The sequence below is a fragment of the Salvia miltiorrhiza genome, chromosome 8 (genome assembly GCF_028751815.1).
Source record: "Salvia miltiorrhiza cultivar Shanhuang (shh) chromosome 8, IMPLAD_Smil_shh, whole genome shotgun sequence".
Taxonomy (NCBI): domain Eukaryota; kingdom Viridiplantae; phylum Streptophyta; class Magnoliopsida; order Lamiales; family Lamiaceae; genus Salvia; species Salvia miltiorrhiza.
The window spans coordinates 13793400-13817070 of NC_080394.1; the positions used below are offsets into that span (position 1 = coordinate 13793400).

The 23671-nt window shown below is 32.8% G+C and overlaps 2 protein-coding genes across 2 annotated transcripts; both read left to right on the top strand.

Moving 5' to 3' along the window:
- The first annotated feature begins 1618 nt into the window (after positions 1 to 1618).
- Positions 1619 to 6705, top strand: LOC131001202 (uncharacterized). The gene is made up of 8 exons (XM_057927517.1): positions 1619 to 2064; positions 2213 to 2308; positions 2726 to 2809; positions 3787 to 3947; positions 4630 to 4747; positions 5521 to 5656; positions 5779 to 5957; positions 6324 to 6705. Exons 1-8 carry the CDS (start codon positions 1828 to 1830, stop codon positions 6561 to 6563), a joined length of 1251 nt encoding a protein of 416 aa, XP_057783500.1. The 5' UTR covers positions 1619 to 1827; the 3' UTR covers positions 6564 to 6705.
- A 3289-nt stretch (positions 6706 to 9994) lies between these two features.
- Positions 9995 to 14522, top strand: LOC131001205 (putative E3 ubiquitin-protein ligase XBAT35). The gene is made up of 9 exons (XM_057927523.1): positions 9995 to 10418; positions 10964 to 11078; positions 11903 to 11983; positions 12083 to 12171; positions 12253 to 12344; positions 12671 to 12752; positions 12973 to 13075; positions 13472 to 13557; positions 13641 to 14522. The coding sequence occupies exons 1-9, from the start codon at positions 10317 to 10319 to the stop codon at positions 14274 to 14276; spliced, it is 1386 nt and encodes a 461-aa protein (XP_057783506.1). The 5' UTR covers positions 9995 to 10316; the 3' UTR covers positions 14277 to 14522.
- Positions 14523 to 23671: the final 9149 nt, after the last annotated feature.

Consider the following 23671-nt stretch of genomic DNA (forward strand, 5'->3'; position numbering starts at 1 on the left):
TTTCCTTTTATAGAAATTGTCTCACCATCCACTTTAATCTTTTATCCTTACAAACACTCTTTATTTACAAAAAAATCACTTCAAATTCAATCTCGACCGCACATCTCATAAAGTGATAGGACTCTTTCTCCGCTACATCAAAATTATCACAAATTTTATTAAATCATGTGCCTAGGACGAAGGGAGTATTACCAAAATAGTAAGAGGCCCAGTTGTGAAAAATAAATAAATAAATAAAGTACGAGAAAGATGAATGTTTTGAGTTAACTACGAAAGTGATGCGTATTTTTTTTAACCGTCCCAACGAAAGTAGTGCATTTCCTTTTCTGGTAATAATTTTACATTACAAACAATGTGGCTCCATACATATTTACACTACAATCTTATTCTCCTCAAATCTCGTGCCGAAAAGAAGCGCATCGCTTTCGTTGGGACGGTGGGAGTATTAGTCCATATCATCTTATTATTTATTATAATTAAATTTATATTATTCTAAAATAAAGAAATTTTTTATAGGAAACCTAATTCCGTCATATTTTGCTTGTCGACCCCTTGGCTGCAATCTTGTTTAACACGAGACAACTTATTTAAATGGAGTAATTTACTCGTGTTAATGGGTAAGCTACCCACTTTTCATGATGCAGTACGTCCATACGTGTAATATGCGATGAAATCAAAATTAAATAACACTTTAATTATATACATATATATATATTAAACATAATTAAAATATAAATAAGTATTAAATATGATTTAAAAATAAAATATCAATTACTCAATAAAATCCTAAATTTAAAAACGTAATTTTCAACTATGTATAAAGTGTATTGATAATTATAATTACTAAATAAATTTAAATTATTTGATAATGAAAATTAATATACACGTTATTATTATATAGTATTACACATAACAAATAAATAAATAAATATTTTCATACACGGATATAAATTAAAAAAATTGTAAAATTTTAACAAAGAAAAAGAAAATAACATATTTAAAATTTTTAATAACATATTCGTTTTCATTTTTGATGATTTTTATACCATATTAAAGATTTTGTTACAAACTTAAACTTAAAATGCATATTGAATATTTCTTCATAAATTAAATTTGACGATATTTAGAAAATAATTAAAATTATTGAAAAATTGTGAAAAAATTAACGGGAGAAGAGAGAAAAAATGGAAGAAAAAATGGAGGGGGAAAACTCTTCTTTTATATATTATATAAATTTAGGAACATGGAATTTTTACATAACTGAATATTTGACAATTTCTTAAAAAGAAAAGAATATTGACAATTAGTTTCTTTGAATTTATACACATACTTGCACAGGTACATGATATGGTCACCTTGCACATTGAAAACATTTGCTTCATGGGCTCATAGGCTCATAGCCCTACCAAAAAGTAATTGTTTTCATATACAAATGCGTAGATATAATTATCAATTCACTAGAGAAGATATGTATAAAATATACTATGATCTACTAGTGTGCTGAATGGTGACACTTATTATTATTATTATTATTATTATTATTATTATTATTATTATTATTATTATTATTATTATGTTGAGAAAGACACTCATTATCCATGGACAAATAGATATTGTTGAATGAAGGCAAGTAGGAAAGAGGCGGTAATGGAGTAGAAGCCCAATAAAAAGCTAAAGTGGTTTGAGATAATAATGAAGAAGTTGGAGGGCCTAAACGCAATATAATCATCCAGTCCAGTGCACTGCTTTAGTCCACGTTGCATAGAGTTACTGTTTGTGCAGCTATATTTTTTCAAACTTGACCACTCCGTTCTTGTAATTTCTTCCATGGCTTCATCGCCCAACTCCTCCTCATTTCTTGGCAGAAGTTCCACTCTCGCCGTCACCCGTTTCCCCCGCCACCAGGCGCCGCCTCCGGAACGCGGCCGGAATGTCGCGGTGCTTTGGAGGTGGAAGAGGAGCAGCAGCTTTGTGGTTTTCAGCAAAAAACAGCAGGAAAACGCGCTGCAGTACAGAAGGCTCGGGGACTCCGACCTCGTAATCAGCGAAATCACTCTCGGCACTGTCAGCTCTCCCTCTTTCTCAGTTTTAATTCGAGTTGTTGCCTAGTGCTGGAATTATCCGTGATTTTATTCTAGTTTTTTCAGTCACGTTGTAATGCTAGGGTATCTGAAGGTTTTAGATATTCCAATCGTGGTTATGCATATTGCAGATGACTTACGGCCAGCAGAATACAGAGAAAGAGGCTCACGAACAGCTTAGTTACGCGTTTGAGCGCGGAATTAATGCTCTAGACACTGCAGAAATGGTAAAGCTCAATCACACCTCACCAAACTAGACATACCATTGCGAATTAGGATGTGATGAATTCATATCCTACAGTGCGATGAGTTTGCTAGTTTTATTTGGTTGGAGACTACTAATTTTTCGGGCACTTTGTCTTTGCTTATATATGTTGAATCAAGCATGTTATGTCGGTTGGTTTTTCATTAATCTGTTTTAAGTTTTTTGGTCTAGCTGTGGTGCTTGTGCTTCGCAAGAAAATTTCCATAAATTTATTTTTTCCGCAGAGTTTAGAAGGCCTGCTTGAACAAACTTTTCTGTTTAGCTGACGGATTAGGAGTATTCACATTTTTCTGCAAAGATCTATCTTCCAATCCCATTTTTTGGTTGGCAACTTGCTCATGATAAGAGATACTGTTTATGTTTTTCTTACCCTTTTAAGTATCCAATACCACCGAGAGAAGAGACCCAGGGGAGGACAGACCTGTATATCAGTAACTGGCTCAAGACTCAGCCCCGAGACAAGGTTCAGAGTTATTTTAACTCCTGTTTTGTTTTGAAATTTTCATTTTCATCTGCTATCTTCATTGAGTTTTATGCCATCTTTTTCTTTATCTGCTCAGTGTTGCAAAATTTGAGCTTAGAAGGATTTAATGTTTCTGTATGATCCATGATCCAAGATGTTCTGGGGTGTCATCAATCTCATCGACTTTTTACAATATCAATGGCCACATCTGTAATGTGTAAATCTTGCCTGTGATAATCTCTTAGCTGCAGCCTACATATTTTTGCTAATTTTAGGCCAAAGAACTTGATAATGCGTGAAGGCTGCTGACTGTCAATTACTCGTGAAATTTGTTCCATTTCCCGTTAAAAGTCGTTCATCTTCTGATGAAAATAAAGGCTTGACGATAACACTAATGAGAGGAAAGATAAAATTTATTTTTGCAAGAAGCAGAAATGTATTATTGTTCGTCGGTATGAAGTCCTGCCCAAGCTAATAGCTGCTGAAATTTAGAAAACACTAGACAACATAACTAATGGTGTGCAGCCTTATTTTTATACCCTAATACAATCCTAACTAATCCTCTCAACGACAAACATAACTTAATAAGATACCCCAGGTAATTAAAATATCAAAGGTATTAGGATCTCAACCGCCAATAACAAAATCCAAATGCCTTACCCATAGGCTAATCCTTCTTCTCCTGCTATACACACGATAACGAGGATTCATATAATTTTATCATTTCATGTTCAATATGGATTCTTGTAGTAAGTCTCATGAAATGTTAATTGTGGTAGCCCCTGCTGACTCCAAGTGACCAAGATTTAAAGTTATTACTGTGTCATGATGTGTGGCTTAAAATTTACAGAAATAATGTACTTCATATGGCTTCAAGTATTCTGGAACATCAACATGTAATGCATCAGATATGATAATCCTGTTAAGGTTTATCGCAGAGTTGTGAGACTTCACAACATTTCTTTTCTTTAAACTAGGTTATTTTGGCAACAAAAGTTTCTGGTTACTCAGAGAGATCCACTTATTTGCGTGACAGTGGAAAGATTCCGCGAGTTGATGCTGCTAATATCAGGGAAAGTGTGGAGAAAAGTCTTAAACGTCTTAATACAGATTACATTGACTTACTCCAGATTCACTGGTAAGGGATGTGTTTACTTAAAGTTAACAATGCTCGATTTATTCAGAAACTATTTTGTTGACTCATGAAATCCCCTGACAATATTTGGTTTTGCCATCTTAAACTACTAATAGTAACTCGTTACCCTTTTTTTATTCTGGTGTTGCACATAATTCTTCTATTCGTAGAATACAAAATTTATTCTTCTTGTTCTGTGGATTACATTTTAAATTTGGGTCTTCGCTTGTAAAAAGAAACTTTTACATCAGATCCAAGTCCATACAGAAGCAAATATCCTGAGTACATGGAATTTTAACTTTGTTTCATAGATATAGGTTCCACACCGTGTAGTTGGCAACTAAATGATTCACCCTGCGTCCGATGTTCAGTGAGATGTTAAATGAAATAGAATTTGGGTAATCAGAGAAAGTCTAGGCTTGTAGGTTCCTCTCAAAGGAGGTGTTTGTGTGGAAATATTGTTGTGCTAGGAACTTTCTGAAGTTTCTACCTTGTCTATGTATCAGTAGTCATTTGGACAAGATATCCAAGTTGATTATGATGTAGCTGTAGCTGTAGCTGGCTTTAGCTTTTAGATACAACAATTGTGAGAACAAGGAAATGGCATCCAGGACACCACAACATGCACTCACTAAGCCAGATATCCTTGCCATTCCCCCCCATAAACAACTACTTGATATTCCAGGCCAGATCGATATGCTCCACTATTTGGGGAATATTTTTATGATCCTTCAAAGTGGAGGGAAAGTGTACCATTTGCTGAGCAGCTGAGGGGATTCCAAGAACTCATTGATCAGGGGAAGGTACATTACTGTAGTTTCTGTAATGTTTGTCGGCATTTGCAATAGCCAAAAGTAGAAGGGAACAGGTTGTTTCCTGAAATTTTTGGTCTTATTTAATTGAATAAAATAATGTTCACCAAATTTATCAGATTCAAATTATTTTATTAATTCATGGCGTCATTTATCTTACTAGATTGTTGTTCACAAAGATCTAATGATACTGATAATATTATGATCTCACTTATCTAGATAATCTGAACAATGACCTCATATTTCAAGCACCAAAGTACCTAAGATCTTATCCCTGAAATAAAAAGGCACAATATAGGGCTGTTTTCTAGTACATTTGTTTCGGTATTTACTAATCATTTTATGTTACAAAAGCAAGATGAAAAAATTAATCTCTCCACTATAAGATGATAATAGATAAGACTCTTAGCTTGTCAGATTTTGTATGTATTATATTTGTTTCTATGATTCCATGGAAGCGAAATACATGTGTTTCATATCATATGAACAGCAGTGGCTGTGATTAGGCTGCTCATTTGAATCTGTTTTGCACGATGAGCATGTCTGGGATATATTTATTACACATTCACAGATCTCATGTAAAATTTTCATGTGAGGGGAACACACTGCTTAGGCTGAAATTACATTGTTTAACCAAAATTCTCTGAAAATAATAAATAAATACTGAAGAAGTCTACGTCAGGCAGCTTCATCAATGTACATTCAACTTATTTTTTTATTACTACAACATCAATAATGATTGCTTATTACCAAAATTTAAACAGGTGAGGTACATTGGCGTTTCCAATGAAACTTCATATGGAGTCATGGAGTTTGTTCATGCTGCAAAAGTTGAAGGACTACCAAAAATTGTCAGTATCCAAAATAGTTACAGTATGCTAGTTAGGTGCAAATTCGAAAGTAAGTTATACTTGAGCACAATCAGGAAGAAGTTGAAACAAGTTATTTCATGTCATAATTTTACCATGCAGCATTCTATGCAAAGTCGATTTAGTAAACTAAAATACTGTCATGACGTGCAGTTGACCTGGTCGAAGTGTGCCACCCAAACAATTATAACATCGGTTTGCTTGCTTATTCTCCCCTTGCGGGTGGATCATTGAGCGGGAAGTATCTAGACATCAATTCGGAAGCTGCCCAGAGAGGCAGGTTTAACCTCTTTCCCGGCTACATGGAAAGATACAATAAGTCTTTTTCTAAGGTTAGCAAAGATGCTACTTTTCTGTGTACTATCATCAAATACTTTGCGCCAAGATGATTAGTGTCTTAATCTAATTATGCCTTGTTCTATTATGTCACTTACACATTAGTCAAAGTATTTGGCAGTTGATGCTATAGAATCCTGTAAGGGACTGTTTTGCTTTGGTGATAGTTAGATAAAAATAATGTAGAGTAATCCACCACATACATCAAATTTGAGTTGTTTGATCATCTAATCCTGTAAATACTCTTTATCATATGTACTGTCAGTCTAATCCTGATCCTAAAATAAATGTACCCCCGACCCGAACACATTAGAGATGTAGCATTGCCATTGATTTAACTAATATCTAACATCAATCCCCAGGAAGCTACGACCAAGTACCTGGAGGTGGCAAAGAAACATGGGCTGAGTCTAGTTGAGTTAGCTCTTGCATTTGTACGAGACCGATCATTTGTAACCAGCTCCATCATAGGCGCTACTTCCGTGGACCAACTAAGAGAAAATATCGATGCAGTTTTAACAACTGAGAGGCCTCTGCCCCCTGGGGTGGTGCAGGATATTGAATCTGTTTTCAAAAGGTTCAAAGATCCTGCAATTGATTAGGTTAGTGAATCCAAACTATAACCACTTCTGAATATTTTATCTCAATTTTTATTGTTTTTGCGTTGAGTGAAAAACAATACTACGATCCATAATATTCACAATTTTATGTGAGTTAATAGAGATTGCATCTTTCATATTTGAATTTGGTATGTTGCCACTATCATCCATGAATTGACAGCATATTTATCGTAATTATAGGCATGCAACTACAATATTAATAAAACGACTCATTGTTATAATTCGAGTATTAGTATATGTTTATGCACTTATACTGGCGTGGCGCCTGACCAATCAGTCCCAAGTATTCATATTTCCATGATATACACTAATAAAATTAAATGTGACAGTTATAATAATAATATGAAAAGCGTCGCGTACTAACCAATAAATAGAATTATCGGCGAAGCAATAGGAATATCGTGCTCCGACCCCAAACAAAGCACTACAAAATATATCCAGCATGAAAAAGAAAGAAAAAAATGGAAAAATCTGTAATCATGCACGCCACGGTATCTATAAATCCCTCCTCGCAATGACAAAAAGCCATTAAAAAGAAATACGCAACGCAAAACATGAAAGACAACCTTAGAGCATCCACATTGGGGTTACATGATAGCTTACTTGATGAGGGGGATCACATTGTGTAAAGAGACTGCATTAGGATTACATGATAACCTACATGATTTTTTTAGTTTTGATTTTTATGGTTTTCACTTAAATTTAATTGCTCAAATTTAAATAACACATTTTACTAATAATTAAAATTTCATTAAAATAAAAAACCTAAAAATTACATTAAAAAAGGTCAAAAATTGCACGGAAATCGAGGCAATCAAAGCTACATATTTAAATTCAATTTATTTTTTTTAATGGAGCGTGTTTCACACGCGCCTAAATTAAAGGGTCGAGCGGACTACACGTTAGAACGTGTAGCCCTCGTGTAAGTGAGAGCTGCATCGCCTTACACGTTGCGAGTTCTACACGAATAGGCCGCCATCATGCAAGCGATGTGGATGCTGTTAACATTTTCTCTTCACATTCGCCTGGTGGATGGTGAGTGTGCTCGACCATTCCCTTGAACCATTTGGAAATTACAATACCGGGCCGGAATCCCATACTTTTATTTGACGACCACCCTCGATCCGACCAGTGTTAACGCATCGCCATCCTCGTTCATGCACAGGCCCTCATTTCATCCATTTGTGCTTAAGATCACTCTCTGGCAATGTAAATATCATCCAATTCCTACTTTTGTCTATTTATTTATGATTTCTTATATTTTTATGTTTCATAAAATAATATCTATATAGGTGCGTCCCAATGAATTTGATCAATTTTCTTATATGAAATAAATATAAACGAAGAAATATTTAATCACTTATTCACTTTATTATCAAACACACTTAAAACACTAGTTTTTAAATTCGGTGTAAAAAAGAAGTTGATCAACTTAAACGTATAATTGTATTCATTCATAATTTTCAATAATAAAATTAAATAAAATATAATAAATTATATAATTTCAAAAGAAAAATAGTTACATCATCACATCAAACTAATGTCAACGATTCGGCTTCAACAATTCAAAATCAGATCCTAATTTACTGGTAATTCGCTAGTACAAGGTAAGTCCGGACCATACCTCGCCTCGAGCGGGTTGATTATAAATCAAATGGGATGAATTGTGAATCAACGGTCAAGTCCAAAACCATTGATTTTTGATCTGCATACAATCTTTACTATATTAAAAAGACAACTCCTAATTTGAAATTAATTTTAAATCAATTGCAAAATTGAGTGGCAATTTTGTAGTTATAATAAAATTTAAGGCTTATTTGTAAACTATATTTTCTTTATTTCCTTTTTCTTTATCTTCTTATTTTTTTGTTTTATTTATTTCTAAAATTTTAAAATTCGACTAATTATAAAATATTTAATATGCATATCAAATTAAAGATCACGATAAGAGCTCTAATTTGATAGTATATTTTTTTATACATATTTTAATTTAAAATGTAGTATCTATTTAAAGATTTATTTTTTTAAAAAAATTATCTCTCCTGTTTCATCTTTTTTTTTCTTCAATAAATCTATTTTTTTATTAGAAATAATACATCCGCGTGGCCATTTTGAAGAAGGAAACACAAATTTCGGTCACTGATGTGAAAAACACAAAATATGGCTATTTTTTACGTTTAAGGATTGTTTTGCTCTTAATTAGGACATATTGGATTTGAGTTTGCGCGCGGGTTAGGTACACTTGGTACTATTAGTGTCAAAATTACCAACAAAAAAAAATCAAATAAATCGGTGCACTTGACACTATTAGTGTCAATAATGTCATGCGCGAATGGTACTAATGATCATATTAGTGTCAATAGTGTCATATACTTGTGCTGATACATTGTCTTGTCTTATATAGATGTGTTTAGTTTTTTTTTTTTTTGAAACGGAATATAGATGAGTATAGTTATATGACCATTTTGAACATTTAGATTAGATTCTTCATTCAGAGTTTAGATTCTCCATTTAGGGTTTACATTCTCCATTTAGGGTTTAGATTCCTCATTTATGGTTTAATCATTGAATTATACTTTTGACACTAATATTACTATTTGTGCTAAAAGTACCAATTTTTTTTTTTTAATTTCTGTTGGTATATACTTGTGCTGATACACTGTCTTGTCTTATATAGATGAGTTTAGTTTTTTTTTTTGAAACGGAATATAGATGAGTATAGTTATATGACAATTTTGAACATTTAGATTAGATTCTTCATTCAGAGTTTAGATTCACCATTTAGAATTTACATTCTCCATTTAGGGTTTAAATTCCTCATTTATGGTTTAATCATTGAATGATACTTTTGGCACTAATATTACTATTTGTGCCAAAAGTACCAATTTACTTAATTTTTTTTCCTGTTGGTATTTTTTGCTCTAATAGTGTCAAGTGTACCTAATCCGCGCGCAAACTCGAATCCGATCCGCCATAACTAAGGGCAAAACAATCTTAAAATATAAAAAATATGACCAAAATTTGTGTTTTTTAGATGAGTGGCAAAATATTGTGTTTTACTATTCAAAATGACTCATTTTATTATTCATTATTTTTTTTGTTTTTATTATTTCAACTTATTTCATATTCTGTTTTTAATGTTGTGATTTTTTTTTTAATTTTTATTTTTTTAATATTCAACTTAAATATATTCAATTAATTTTTATTATTATATTCATACATATGGTAATTGAGTTGGCATCGATTTTATATTAATATAGAAAAATAAAAACGATCATTATCGCTTTTTTCCTTGAAAAATTGAGGGGGCCTATGTTCTTTCATTAATCGTATGCGAGCCAACAAAAATTTAATCATTCGTTTTTGCGACAAAAAAAAAATTTAATAAAAAGGGTGAGTCGTGGAAATTAAACAGAAACAAAATAAAAAGTTTAAGAAAATAAGAAATAATGATTTCATAATCAGCTTGTAAAAGTCTTGGAAAGGTTCAAGAAAGTGATTACATTTGATTTTCTTCCCTTATTGAGTAAGAAAACATCCTCATATGTAACCTCTCCATATCCGGAGCTGCGACGCCCCCAATTCACCAATTCTTTGTTTATATAATATCACTCGTTTATTTTTCTTTCTCTTATCCTCTTGGGATCTTTTTTCTTAACGAATTCAGCGATCAAAGTTCTTGATACTTCCTTCCTTTTTGATTGTCCCAAGAAGGAAGAAAATCAACCTGTAAGAATGGGGCAGCAACAATCTAAAGATCAATTGCTGTTTCAGCAGGTTAATTATGGGAATATTGAGGGCATCAAAGCTCTCCGAAGTCAAGGTGCTGGGCTTGAGGTATCCCATCAATTAATTCTTGCAAAATTGCCCGTGTTTTTATGTTCATCTAAATATATATATAGGTTTTTATGTGTGTTATGTGTTTATGTTATTGACTGTGTTCATCTTTTAAAGATTTCTCGTTGTTAGTCAATGCCTATGCGGCTATGCCAATTCTATTGGATTACATATTAAATGGTGAGAATTGGTTTATATGAAGCTGAGTTTGCGTTGGTCTTTCTTTAACAGGTTTTGAGCGTGATCAGTAGTTAAATTAAGTTTGGTGGTTTATTTATGCTGTGGTGTTTATAAGTGCATCATACACATAACTCCCATATCACTCGATGCTCCAATGGTTGAATCATATCAAATTAAATACACCTGTCCTCGTAGAATTTAGAAATATTAGACTTGATAGTAAGCTACAACTTCAGTAGTATGAATCCATAGTTCACAGGGTCGGGGCTGGGGGTGCGATCAGTTCGTTTGATGTTAATGCTGTCTTTGTTAAAGTATATCCGTGCCCCAAAATTATACGTGCTGAATTCTCCTTCTGGTGACAGTGGATTGACAGTGAAGGCAAGACAGCGTTGATTGTAGCTTGCATGAACCCACAGCTTTATAATGTAGCAAAAACATTGATTGAATTAGGTGCCAATGTCAATGTATACCGTCCAGGTAATTACAATCCTTGTACCTTCTATTTCATATATGCAATCTTTCATGATTTAATTTATTTTAATTGCCTGCCTTCTCGCTTCCTATAGTCCTATCCCTACCTGTGATGCATGAAACTGAGAAATTGTCAATAAAATAATTGGTTGCTAAATCATTTAGGAGAAGAAATTTGATTGCAAGTAGATTATGTTCATGCTGCTATAGTCCTATCCCTACCTGTGATGCATGAAACTGAGGTATTGTCAATAAACTATTGGTTGCTAATTCACTTAGGGTGCGTTCTCTTTGGTTGTAAATTTATCATGAGAAAAAAAAAGATAAACAAAATTTCACCCTTTAAATTCTTCCTTTCTTTTTCCACATTTCCAACTTGACCCTTACTCATTCCTCATTTATACAATAAAGGAGGGATAATATTATCACACCATTTTTGGAGGGACAATATTATCCCTCCTTTGTAGTGTAAGTGAGGAATAAGTAAGGGTCAAGTAGGAAATATGGAAAAAGAAAGGAAGGATTTAAAGGGTGAAATTTTGTTCATCATTCCTCTTCCTATGATAAATTTACAACCAAAGAGAACGCACCCTTAGGAGAAGAAATTTGATTGTAAGTAGATTATGTCCATGCTGCTATAGTCACAAAATCATTATTAGCTAAGTTCAAGTTCTCTCCGTTACTTGGATCAGTTGGATGGCATACCATGATTTTATGATTCAAGTACATGCTATGAGATCTTATGACTCGAATTGGCATTTTCTATCCCAATTTTTACTTGATTGTCTAGCATTATTCTTCATCTTCAAAATTTGCTCTTTCGCTTGAAGGTCGCCATGCAGGAACTCCTTTACATCATGCTGCCAAAAGAGGGCTGGATCAGACCGTTAAATTACTTCTTTCACATGGGGGTGAGCGAAGCACACCCTTCGATTTACAGTTATTCCGAGTTGAGTAGAATAAACGTGTTTATTATCTCTTCTTATTTTGATTTTGCATTGAAACTTCAGCAAATGCCCTAATAATGAATGATGATTGTCATACCCCACTTGATCTTGCCAGAGCCAAAGGATTTGGCAATGTTGTACGAGCTATTGAGGTAAACTCGTAACTCATTCTGGTTCAGTTTGTTTGCCAACAGTGATTTTGATAGCTCACCTCTTTTTGGTATGCTGCTCAGGGCCATCTGTGCTTGTTCTCTGGTTGGCTGCGGGAACTTTATGGACCTGGATTTCTGGAACGTCTTGCACCTCAACTGCTCTCAAGAAAAGTGTGAGTACAAAATCAGTATTTCCGTTGAAATTGTATAGTATACAGTATTCGTGTTGGAGTTGGTCCTTCGGGTGAGACCTCTTGTAGATAGCTTAGTTCTCATTTCATTAAGTTCTCTTGCGTGGATTACAAATCAACGTCCATATGCCACATACACCATTTTGTTACGGTGTGGGAGCCATTAGCTTCCTTTTGATCTAGTCCTTTTGAGTCGAGAAGCAGCTCACTAAAATGATCCTCCTTTTGCCTTTTTATCTGCTCTTGTAGTTACACCAATTTATGTTCTCGTTAACACCTACCTTGATCTCTCTCTGATATCTCTGCAGATGGGTGGTTGTCTTGCCATGTGGTTCCCGTAACCTTGCAAGGCCTTTCAAGTTGGAGCTTGCTATATATGCTGGTCCACAGGTACCGTAATATATGAATCTTCTGTGTGAATTGACTGTATTGTGTGCTTATTTGTCTTAGATTCTTTCCACGAGTTTATATCTCATACACGAACAAACCTACGGGCGTAGAGATAGGTTACAAATAGTTTTGTTTGTAAGAATATACTGTGCAACAACCTGGTGTGACATTATATATTCATCCATGGAACTGATGATGTGTTGCACATGGTATTTATCAGGATGCCAAACCGAGCACGACTATTCAACTATGGAAGGCCAATTTAGAAGAACCAAATTTTGGCCAGCCAGATCCTGCAGCAATCATATCTGATATCTCTAAAAGTAAGTTTTTTACATTTAATCTTTATTATGATTACCTATGTTAAATTGTTAAATGCTTGATTGTTCTTTTCGTTAGCTGAGGATAAACTAGTTGGTGTGCTGCTGTTTTGGATACGGGACAAATATTGAGTAATAGGGCATTTAAGGATTGAATCTAATGGATTTTTGCCCTTGTTTCTATGTCTAGGCCAAATTTTGGTAATAAGTTTGAGTTTACTTTCATTACACAATGTCGAATAAGGGAAACTAAAATCATGACAGAAAGAGTTGGAAATGTGTTGTTGATACTTTTAATTAATAATCGATGTCAGGGATTCCTGTCAATATATTCATGAAAATAGTTGCGAACATGTGTTGTTGAAAGGCGAAAATCATTTTTGTGTCCTGCATTTGCAGGTACTCGAATCAAACTCGCACCTGCTAGTGAAAGTGAAAAGCACCAATTGCAAAGGTTTTGCAATGCCTGTAAAGGAATTCCTCAGGTATTAACATACTTTGCTTTAAATCTCTCTCTCTCTCTCTCATGTTTTTATTGAGTTCTTGAACTGAATGGCTTGAAAATCAGGTGATGCACCCGTCATTTCCTTTCGACAACCAACCGCCTACTGCTCCACCGACTGCAGAAGACGAAGAGCTACTAGCGATGGCGATCAGTGCTTCCCTTCAGTCCGTGACAGACGAAAGGCCGCCAAATACCGACACATATCTTGGATCCGAAGCTGGTGCATCCACAAGCACAGCCAACTCGAGCAATAGCTCCAATCATGTTGAGCCTTACAACAAGGGAGCAGCAAGCGGGATCGAATCCATGGGCGGTCCGTCTCACGTCTCAGAAAACGACCACGACGGCCCTTCCGTAGTCCAAACAACTCCCGAGGATCCGTCTTCGGTTTCTACTCCATCAGCTCCTCCCGCTGATATAGGTCCTGGTCCCATTATTTATCCGTCCATTGACACAAGCCCGATTGATCTATCTTCGTCCGCGTTGGATGCCACAACCAGCGAAGCTGATACAAAAAAAGGCGATGAAACCAGTTCATCTTGCACTATATGCCTCGACGCCCCACTGGAGGGCGCATGCGTCCCGTGTGGCCACATGGCCGGGTGCATGACGTGTCTGAACGAAATTAAGGCCAAGAGCTGGGGTTGCCCCGTATGCCGATCCAGGATCGATCAGATCATTCGTATATATGCCGTTTGATTTCTGACGATCGGAAGCTGTTGGTCACTTGCCGGAATTGAGGTTCGATGGAAGGGGAGGTCTAGTGTCGACGTCCATTATTGTAATGAGCTATACATATATTGTAAGTAATACTTCTGTTTAGTGTGTATTCTAAAAAATGAAGCCCAAGCCCTTATGTGAGAAAGGTGGTGAGTATTATGTGTCGGTAAAATAAAACGACATTGAAATATGATAAATTTTGACGCTGACGGGTGAGATTCACAATTTGAGTTGTATTGCTAAAAAATCAATCATCTTATGTGGCCTGCTAATCCATATCAAATGAGGGAAAATAAAATTTGTCCTTGTATGATTTACTTTTTCGCAAATTTTTTTAAGGGGTTAAGTATCAAATACGCCCCTAATATAGAGGCAATTATCACATATAACACTCTAGGGGTGAGCAAAATCGGACCAAAACCGACGGACCGGACCGAGCCGATCGGTTTTTTCGGTTCGGGTCGGTTTTGGTCCGTGTATTGGTCCGGTCCGGTCCTATTTTCTTGGACCAAAAATATTTCGGTTCGGTCCTGGTCCCGGGGAGGCCAAAACCGACGAAAACCGGACCGAATCGAATATATATATTTAATTTTTTTTATTAATATTATTAATATTTCTATTAATTTTTAATATTTTTATTAATTTCTAATATTTTTATTAATATTTCATTAATATTATTAATATTTTTATTAATTTTTAATATTTTAAAAATGGTCGGTTTTGGACCGAATCGGACCGAGAACCGATGGCGGTTTCGGTTCGGTCCTAAGGTTTCAATTGGTCCGGTTCGGTCCAAAAAATATTGAAAATTCGGTCATCGGTTTCATCGGTTCGGTCCGGACCGACTGCTCACCCCTATAACACTCTATATTCGACTTGGGTTTAACTAAACCCCCGAAGTTCTTCATTTGATGCAATTACACCCTCTGCCCTAACGGTTGGTTAACACCCTTGACTATTTAAAAAAAATCGCTGGTGGTGTCACTATTTTCTTTCCAATTACATTTAATAATAATAATAATAATAATAATAATAATAATAATAATAATAATAATAATAATAATAATAATAATAATAATAATAATAATAAAATAGGAGGAGGTTTCGGTGATGTTGTATATAACCTCCGCTCCACATGTACATTAGTTATATGGAAACAATTAATCTTATTTGGGACACCTGAACTCTAGTTTTATTTCAGTTTGTGGGACTTTTCCTCCTGATCACATCTTATGTGCTATTATTAAATACTCTTTTTTCTCAAAAAATATTACTATTAAAAGAAGTATAAAATGATTTAATCTATTTAGGTGACTAGAAACTTCGCCCTATATACTACTCCTATATTATATGGAGTAGTAAACACATCCCAAGTACCAATCTGTTTATATCTATTATAAAAATATTATTCATATTGGTAACAAGTTATTCTGGTTAGGTATTGTCAGATAAGTGCAGGAGGTAAAACAATAGTAATTCTTAAGTTATTTTTAAAAAAAATTACCTCACAAATTTATCTTAACTGACATAACGAGCAAGTGGTACCAAAACTAAAAATGTCTTCTTTATTTGAGTTAATGAAGTTTTAACTTCATTGAAACTGTTGACTAGGGGAACTCATCGGTTAAGATATATGGTAACGATCAACTCTAATTTTAATTAGTTTGAATTGTTATTTATATTTCAGCACTTAAATTTCATGTTTTTAGGTAGTGAAAGTTTCAAACGCATGATTAACTCCTGAGTTATAGTTCATATTTAGAAAGGTTAATGCATTAATATATTACTTATTACTAGATTTTCCATTCATGCAATGTAATGTACGAAAAATATTTTATATTTTTTAAATTTTAAATTATATATAGAATTATATGAAGGGTGCGTGTAAGGAACTAAAAATGATATGGACAGTGTAATCTTGTTAAAAATCTAAAATTATAAAATTTTCGAATTTCGATTATATATATATATATATATATATATATATTCAAATTACCTATTAAATCTATTAAAAATTTGCCCATCTTTAATTTTTGCATTATATAATATATTTACATGGAAATATGTAAAATGGAAGATTAGTAGGGATCCTTTGTCCCATAATTTAGTGTGTATCACCGTGTATCATTCTTAATTTCTTTATTTTATAATTATTTTTAATAAAAATAAAAATTATTATTATATTATGAACTATAATTAATATTTATCACTAAAAATTAAATTAAAAAAAATTATATATCATAACTTTGAATTAATTAACCCAAATAATCTATTATTAATTCAAATAAATATAAAAAAATCATTATAACCCTAATTGGATGAGTGAACTCTTGATAATTATCTTTATATTATATTAAAACATAATAAATTAAAATTGAAGAAAAAATAATTAAAAATTATAACAAATTAAGAGTGATATACGTTGGTACACACTAATTGTTTAATTTTTAATCCTACTCGGATACTTTCACACAAGTTGTTTAATTTTTTTCCCAACCCTACGCGCAACGTAGGATGAGAGATTCAAAACACGAGCACGTGCTTTGGTTAATCAAAGTGGAAACCAGAATAATAGAGGCCCCCAAAAAATTCATACTAATTCGAATCTACCTATCAGTTCCTTTACATTAATCTCTTTTTCTAATTCATATTATAATATCATCGTTAGAGTGTGATAATGGCATGTAATTAGCTGCATCAATTAATTTGCTTTGATATATTAATTAAAGTTGATCGCTTTTCCTTCGATTTGCATCTAATTCGATTTGTTTGTAGTGGACATGTTGCCAAACCAATTAAAAGGACACAATGGATTGTAGAAGGAATCGTTGTCGATTTGCTCATAAAAGTTTGGTTTTAATTTATAGTTAATGAAAAAGTATCTACTTGTGATGAACCCTAACTAGCTATATATATATTATATATATATATGGTAGTTTCAGAATATTGATTATAATGTTTTTAAATAGACAGTGGTGGATCTTGAAAGCGATTATTGGATGGTCTTTCTGGTGAGTAAAAGTTCAGTAAAGAGAATTCATAAACATTTTTTTAGTTTATTTCTTTATTATTACTATTTGAAATGATGGTGAAGTTTATAGGGTTGTAAAATTCTATACAGAAGGAATCGAGATTGGAGAGCGAAAGTTAAAATAGCTGTGTGTGTGTCCAAGAGAGAGAGATTCTTAAAAAGTTGATAATTATTGGGTCAAACAAATAGGATAATTTGTGTGTTTGCTTTAAATGTAATTTGGAAATTAATACTCCTTTTGCGGCAACGGGGATGGCGACGGCGAGAGGGGGCTGGAAATTCAATGTGAGAGAGAAGGGGGGGAGGCGGGCATGGGTTCTCGTTTTTGGGCTTTTAAATTACTAGCGGCCCATGCCGCCGGGCTTTTGCCGATAAAGCCTGACCCGCTTCCAATTTACCGGCGGCAACCTTCCCCGTCGCCAATCACCGACGGCTAAAGCGGCCAATAATAATAATAATTAAAAAAATTATAACAACTTTACCAGCGATCTCCTTTATTATCTGCGGCACTATCGGCGACCCTATTGCCACCGGTATTTATGCCCATTTTTTTAAAAAAGCGGGTCGGCTACACCGCTGTCGGAGAGCCGCCGGTGATTATCGGCGGCAGTCACGCCGCCTGTAAAATCGGCCAGAAATTGCGCGATTTTTTGTAGTGCACTAAAAATGATTCATTCCATAAATAACAATGATTAATTCGTGTGAACTTTATTACTTTTAATCAATTTATATATATAGTTTAATTTTTGTATCCAAAATTAATGGAAATAGTAGAAGAAGGGAGTAATATTTGTGTGGAGGTGGACTCACAGCATGAAGGTTGAAAAGAATGTACGCCAAATGTCAGTTGTGTACGTGTGTAGTAGCAATAGGTAATAAATTTGAGCCCGTGATATATTGGGTTAATATGGTTGTAGACTTGTAGTTCCAACTTTTATGGTAGTTAATATTTTATTTTGTGTGTATGGGTTGAATACTTCTCGTATTCTTTATTAACATGTTTCAATATTGACCTTTCAAAAAAATATTGGGTTAATATAGGATGAACAATACTAAGTTTGTTTTAGATGTTGTTTGTTTTATGGGAGTAATATATTATCTCATTGTTTAGTAGGATGTATTGAAATTAATATAAAATTTAATTATAAACTTTAATTAATGTGGTTATGGTTAATTTAGTATAGAAATAAATTAATATCGTATATATAACTATATTTGGTACTATGTCACCTGGAAGATACCTAGTATATACACATAATGGGTTAGCTTCTATGGAGACCACTCCCCTACATAAAAAATAAAGACCAAATCTTGTGCGCCGATCTTGCTTAATTTATCGGTTCATATAGTTTCCTGATTTGATTTTTCATGTAATTAAATATTGGTTAATTAAATCCACTGAAATCTGGGATCACGTTGAATAAATCCCGGAAATTCCGAAACTTCCTGTTCTGGGACCTGATCCGTCAATGAACATAATATGTTAACATTATTATGTTCATTTGTTTTCCTACGAAAATATCGACGGACATTAGTATGTTCATTTATTTTTTACGAAAATATCGACGAAGATTAGTATGTTCATTTATTTTTTAGGAACATATCAACGAAAATTAGTATGTTCATTTTGTTTTTATACGAATATATCAACAAACATTAGTATGCTCATTAGTATTTTCTACAACCACTAGAATGGAAATAAGAATATTCCATAAATAAAAGATTTGATTGCCTATATCTATCACAATTAACGAAAATATCAAATCTTCACCAGATGAATCATCACCCTTGGATATACCAAGATCGACGCACATGATTTGATCTTCGTTCTTGGAATTTTTGATGGTCTCCATATAATTCTATCATATACATAATTATACAAAAATGTAGAATACATATAGGCCTTGTTTTATAAAGAGTTTAATTTTTATTTTAAAGCAAATAAAATTTTTGTTTAGTGCGGCATGCATTTCATCTGAGATTTGCAAAATTGTATGTTTTGAATAATGATTGTGGGTTACTTGCAACTAGCTTGTGATTGTAACAAGTTAATTGAAATTAAAAGTGATATCTAGTTGAGATTTGATTTGATTGATCTGAAACTATTTGAAAGTGACTATATTTGAAAATTTTGCTATATATGCCAAGGAAATTTAACTTTTGCGACCAAATTCAAATGTCAAATTAATAAAATAAAAATTGGGAACGAGCGTAATTCTCCAAAATCGAAAAAACGAATCGAGCTGGTTTGATAAATTTGGTTAATTCAGTTAATTTGATTAAATCGAATTAAATTTTGGTATTTCAATAATATGAACTTTTGTTTTACTAAATTACTGATAACCATATTATGTGGAGTATATAATTATATTTAATTGTTTTCTTGATATTAAAATTTTAACGCTTATAACCTTATTTAAAGTATATTCGAAAGATATTGAATGTCCCCATATTTTTTTCATTCTTATTATCTAAATTCTCAATTCAATGTCCTTATATTTTAGACACTTTAAAATCAAAATTTTGATTAGGAAAATTGTTTAAATTATATGTTATGAAAATTGTATAACTTCAGTATTTATTTATATCGATATAAATACATATAATAAATCTCTTTATGTAATATTATATATATATATATATATATGGAATTAAAAGACATAAATTAAAAAATTTAAAAAATTACTAAATAAGAAAAACACACCCCTAACATTTACGTTGAATCAAATAGGTCTCTAACGTTCACAAATTGAGGCAAATAGGTCCTTCACATTCACAGCCATTAGACGGAGGGACTTATTTGCCCCGATTTATGAGCGTTAATGATCTATTTGTCTCAATTTGTAAACGTTAGGGATCTAGTTTCACAAAACATAACATCAAGGCTCTACTTGCTTTTTGCTATAAACGCTAGATGTGTATTTGTTATTTAACCCATTAGACAGTTATGATAAAATAAATAATCTTCATCGCAATCGAAAACAAATCATATAAAAAAGTTAATATATCGTTAAAAAAGTTTATGAAATTCTTATCGGTTTTTAAATAAAAAATAAAAATTTAATTTAAAAATAATTAAAAATATTATTAAATGCCAATTTTAAAAATTAAAAATGTAATATTAATGATCGAAGTTTCGATCGTTAATTTTTTTTTAAAAGTTAAAAATATAAAAAATAATGAACATATAAAAATATTACTACAATTTAATTTTCGGTCGTTAAAAAAATACAAAATATATTTAAAAAAAAACAAAAAAAATATTATTAACAACCGAAATTCAATTGTTAAACAAATATTTTTTTAAGTTAAAATTAAAAAAATAATATTAACGATTGAATTTTTGATCGTAAAATAAATAAAATAATGACCGTATTTTGGGTCATTATGAGAAAAAAAAAATATTTCGATCGTTTAAAAGGAAAAAACGGTTGTTAGTGCCACTAAGTTAACGACCGAAAATGTTGGTCATTAATTTTGATCGTTATAAGAGTTTTATGTAGTAATGCGCCTTCTCCCAATTTAATGCAGTGATTTTTAATTTAAGCCCTAATTTAGTTTGATGTTAATTTTAAATATAAGCGCCATCATTTAATAATACTCAAACCGACGTTATATTATTTGGTGAATTTGGACAGGTAGGATTTTAGACGGCTATTTTAACATTAAACTTGGACAAAAATAGATGAGAATGGAAAATGAGAAAAAGTTAATAATTAATTTATTTTTTAATACAAATTTAAAGGTGGTGCGAAAAAGAGAACAATATTTTAATTTGTTCTTTTTTTGTATATATAGAGAAAAACATGGGCATCGGTACTTGTCATGTTTTTATAATTTTTTGTTATTGGTAGGTTCGTCTTTTTTCAAGGAGTGATGTTTAGTAGGGATTTGGGATTGTTCTATATTTTAATTTAATTTCAGTATTTATTACATCAAATTTTGAACCTCAACTGTATGTCAGCATATTAGCAAGGCTATATATTTGGATTTTTGAATTCAAAGATATAGATTCCATATTGCAAAGATAAAATTCAAATTCAAAGATATAGATTCCATACACTAACTAAGCATGAAAGATGTAGATACCTAATTCTAAATATGGGATTAATATCTTTAGCAGCATTTTTCTTGTCAAGCTACCGAACAAAATGAGAAAAAATATCCATTCGACGAAAAGAGAGGAGAAAGAATATTAAATACTAAATGTTTTATAACATGCTCTTTCTAACGTGAATAAATAATTAATACACAATCTTTTTAAGTATTAATACACGATCTTTCTAATGTGAATAAATAAATAATACGGTTGTTAGTTTGAGTACAAAATTTAACAAATAGCATTTCAACCCAAATAACACAAACATTTTAGGAGGATAAACCTTAATCCTAATTCACGAACTTGAATTAACTAGTAAGTCAATTACCGGAAGTGTAAATCTAAGTATTTATGGGAAATAGCAATATTTTATTTCATATTCTTAATTATGTTAATGAAATAAATGCATATATATAAAATGATCATCATCGTCCACATATATTCGTAATAAGATAGTAAGTTAATTCATATAAGAGAGGAAGCCAAGTTATTGCATTTTTACTAAGTGAACCGAGCTTATGTTGAGATTGAAAATTAATTTATTACGACAAAATGAATTTTGTCTCCCAAATGAAGCTTATCGTGGAGTAGGAATGGTACATTTATAGGGTGCACCAAACAAGGCCTACTTATTAGCAACCAGTGTTAGGCCATACATGGTGGAGTCCTTCTCATAGTAGTTGATTCCATAGTGTAATCATATATCTAGAGATCAGCGGGTTTGATGGACCTGGTGATCATTAAAATAAGATTTTATTAAAGAAAAAACGAAAACCTAAACCCTTGAAAGCACAACGAAGCAGATTAAGGGCCGAGCCTCATTAAAACCTCAACTTGAGGAAAAAGAGTACTCGTCTACAGAAACATAGAAAAACTGTGAGGGTGCGGGGTGAGACCACCTCAGAAACTCCGGCCTAACCATCGTCCCTAGATTGCCTCGGCTACCCATCACAGAAACGGAACAAAGAAGAAGAAAAGAAAGAGCGAACAAAATAAACCAACAAAAGGAGCAAAAAAGCCAATTGTTAACCCAACCAAGCCAGCTGCTAAGAAAAGTGATGAACTCCAAACGAACAAGAAGCTTCTTGCTACAGCCACCAAAGGATCCAAGCTCTAAAAAGAGCGAGACACGGTGTATCAACGACCAGAACTCACCGCACTCAATGCTGATCAATCATAAGGTAATTGTAAATAGGATATAGAAAAAATACTATTGTTATAGCCAATAAAATGCTTCATATATATGTAGTCAATAAAGATCCTAGAATATGATCTAATTAACTATTCAAGCCTAATCGTGCAGTTAATACAGGGAAAACCTTTTTTTAAGCTTAATCTTGATGGCAACATCCCTTTTGATAATAACATTTAACCAAACATTAAATTAAGCTACGCGTACAGTAACAGTGCCCTACTATGATTGATATTCATTCTTCTCCGAATACATTGAATCACAAATCTCAAGTCTCTTTCAAGTTTCATCCAAAAGACTATATCTGGTTAGATTGTCTACGATGACTATTCAAATAAATGGCCCCAATTTTAATTAATTGTGACGTACGGAAGGATTGCCCAAGTGACGATCAGAAGCGTGAATTGAATTTTACTAATACAATATAGGAACAATGGATCGATAATACAAAATTATATGGATCTTTTAGTACTATATATATTATATACGGTAATTTTGCGCGCGGATAGACGATTAAGAAATTAATTAGTATTGCGATCGGTTTTTGCTTCTCGCATGATATTGGTCCCGTGGTTCTTTATACGGATTCCCTCTTGGCTATACATTTACTCCATGATTCTCAGCATGGTTCCGACTCGCTATGTGATGATTTATACGAGACCTTTGCTCATGCCCGTGATACTGTGGTTTTAGAGTTTTTTCATGCTCGTCGTGAGGCTAATAGAGCAGCTCATGAGCTTGCTCGTTTTGCTTTATCCCTTTCTGATGTAATGATTTGGAAGTCGGGGTTTCCTACCTGGCTTTCAAATATTGCTCTTTTCGATTTGAATTAATATAAGTTCGTCTTTCCCCTCAAAAAAAAAAATCTTACAAAATTATTATAAATACAAACCAACGAGCATCGCATGAAGATAAATCAAACCAATAAATGTAACTTTGATTGCCCAGTTTGAGAGTCTATTTATTGAATTTTATCGGTATATATATATCCAATTCACACAGTTTTCCAAACAATATTTAGACATTTATAATCAATGTTTACACATATTTTG

Coding starts and splice junctions, on each gene's coding strand:
- LOC131001205 (XM_057927523.1), top strand. CDS start 10,317: ATGGGGCAGCAACAATCTAAAGATCAATTGCTGTTTCAGCAGGTTAAT. Junction 10,419..10,963: donor GTCAAGGTGCTGGGCTTGAG/GTATCCCATCAA, acceptor TTCTGGTGACAG/TGGATTGACAGTGAAGGCAA. Junction 12,345..12,670: donor CAACTGCTCTCAAGAAAAGT/GTGAGTACAAAA, acceptor ATATCTCTGCAG/ATGGGTGGTTGTCTTGCCAT.
- LOC131001202 (XM_057927517.1), top strand. CDS start 1,828: ATGGCTTCATCGCCCAACTCCTCCTCATTTCTTGGCAGAAGTTCCACT. Junction 2,810..3,786: donor AGACTCAGCCCCGAGACAAG/GTTCAGAGTTAT, acceptor TCTTTAAACTAG/GTTATTTTGGCAACAAAAGT. Junction 3,948..4,629: donor GACTTACTCCAGATTCACTG/GTAAGGGATGTG, acceptor TTGATATTCCAG/GCCAGATCGATATGCTCCAC.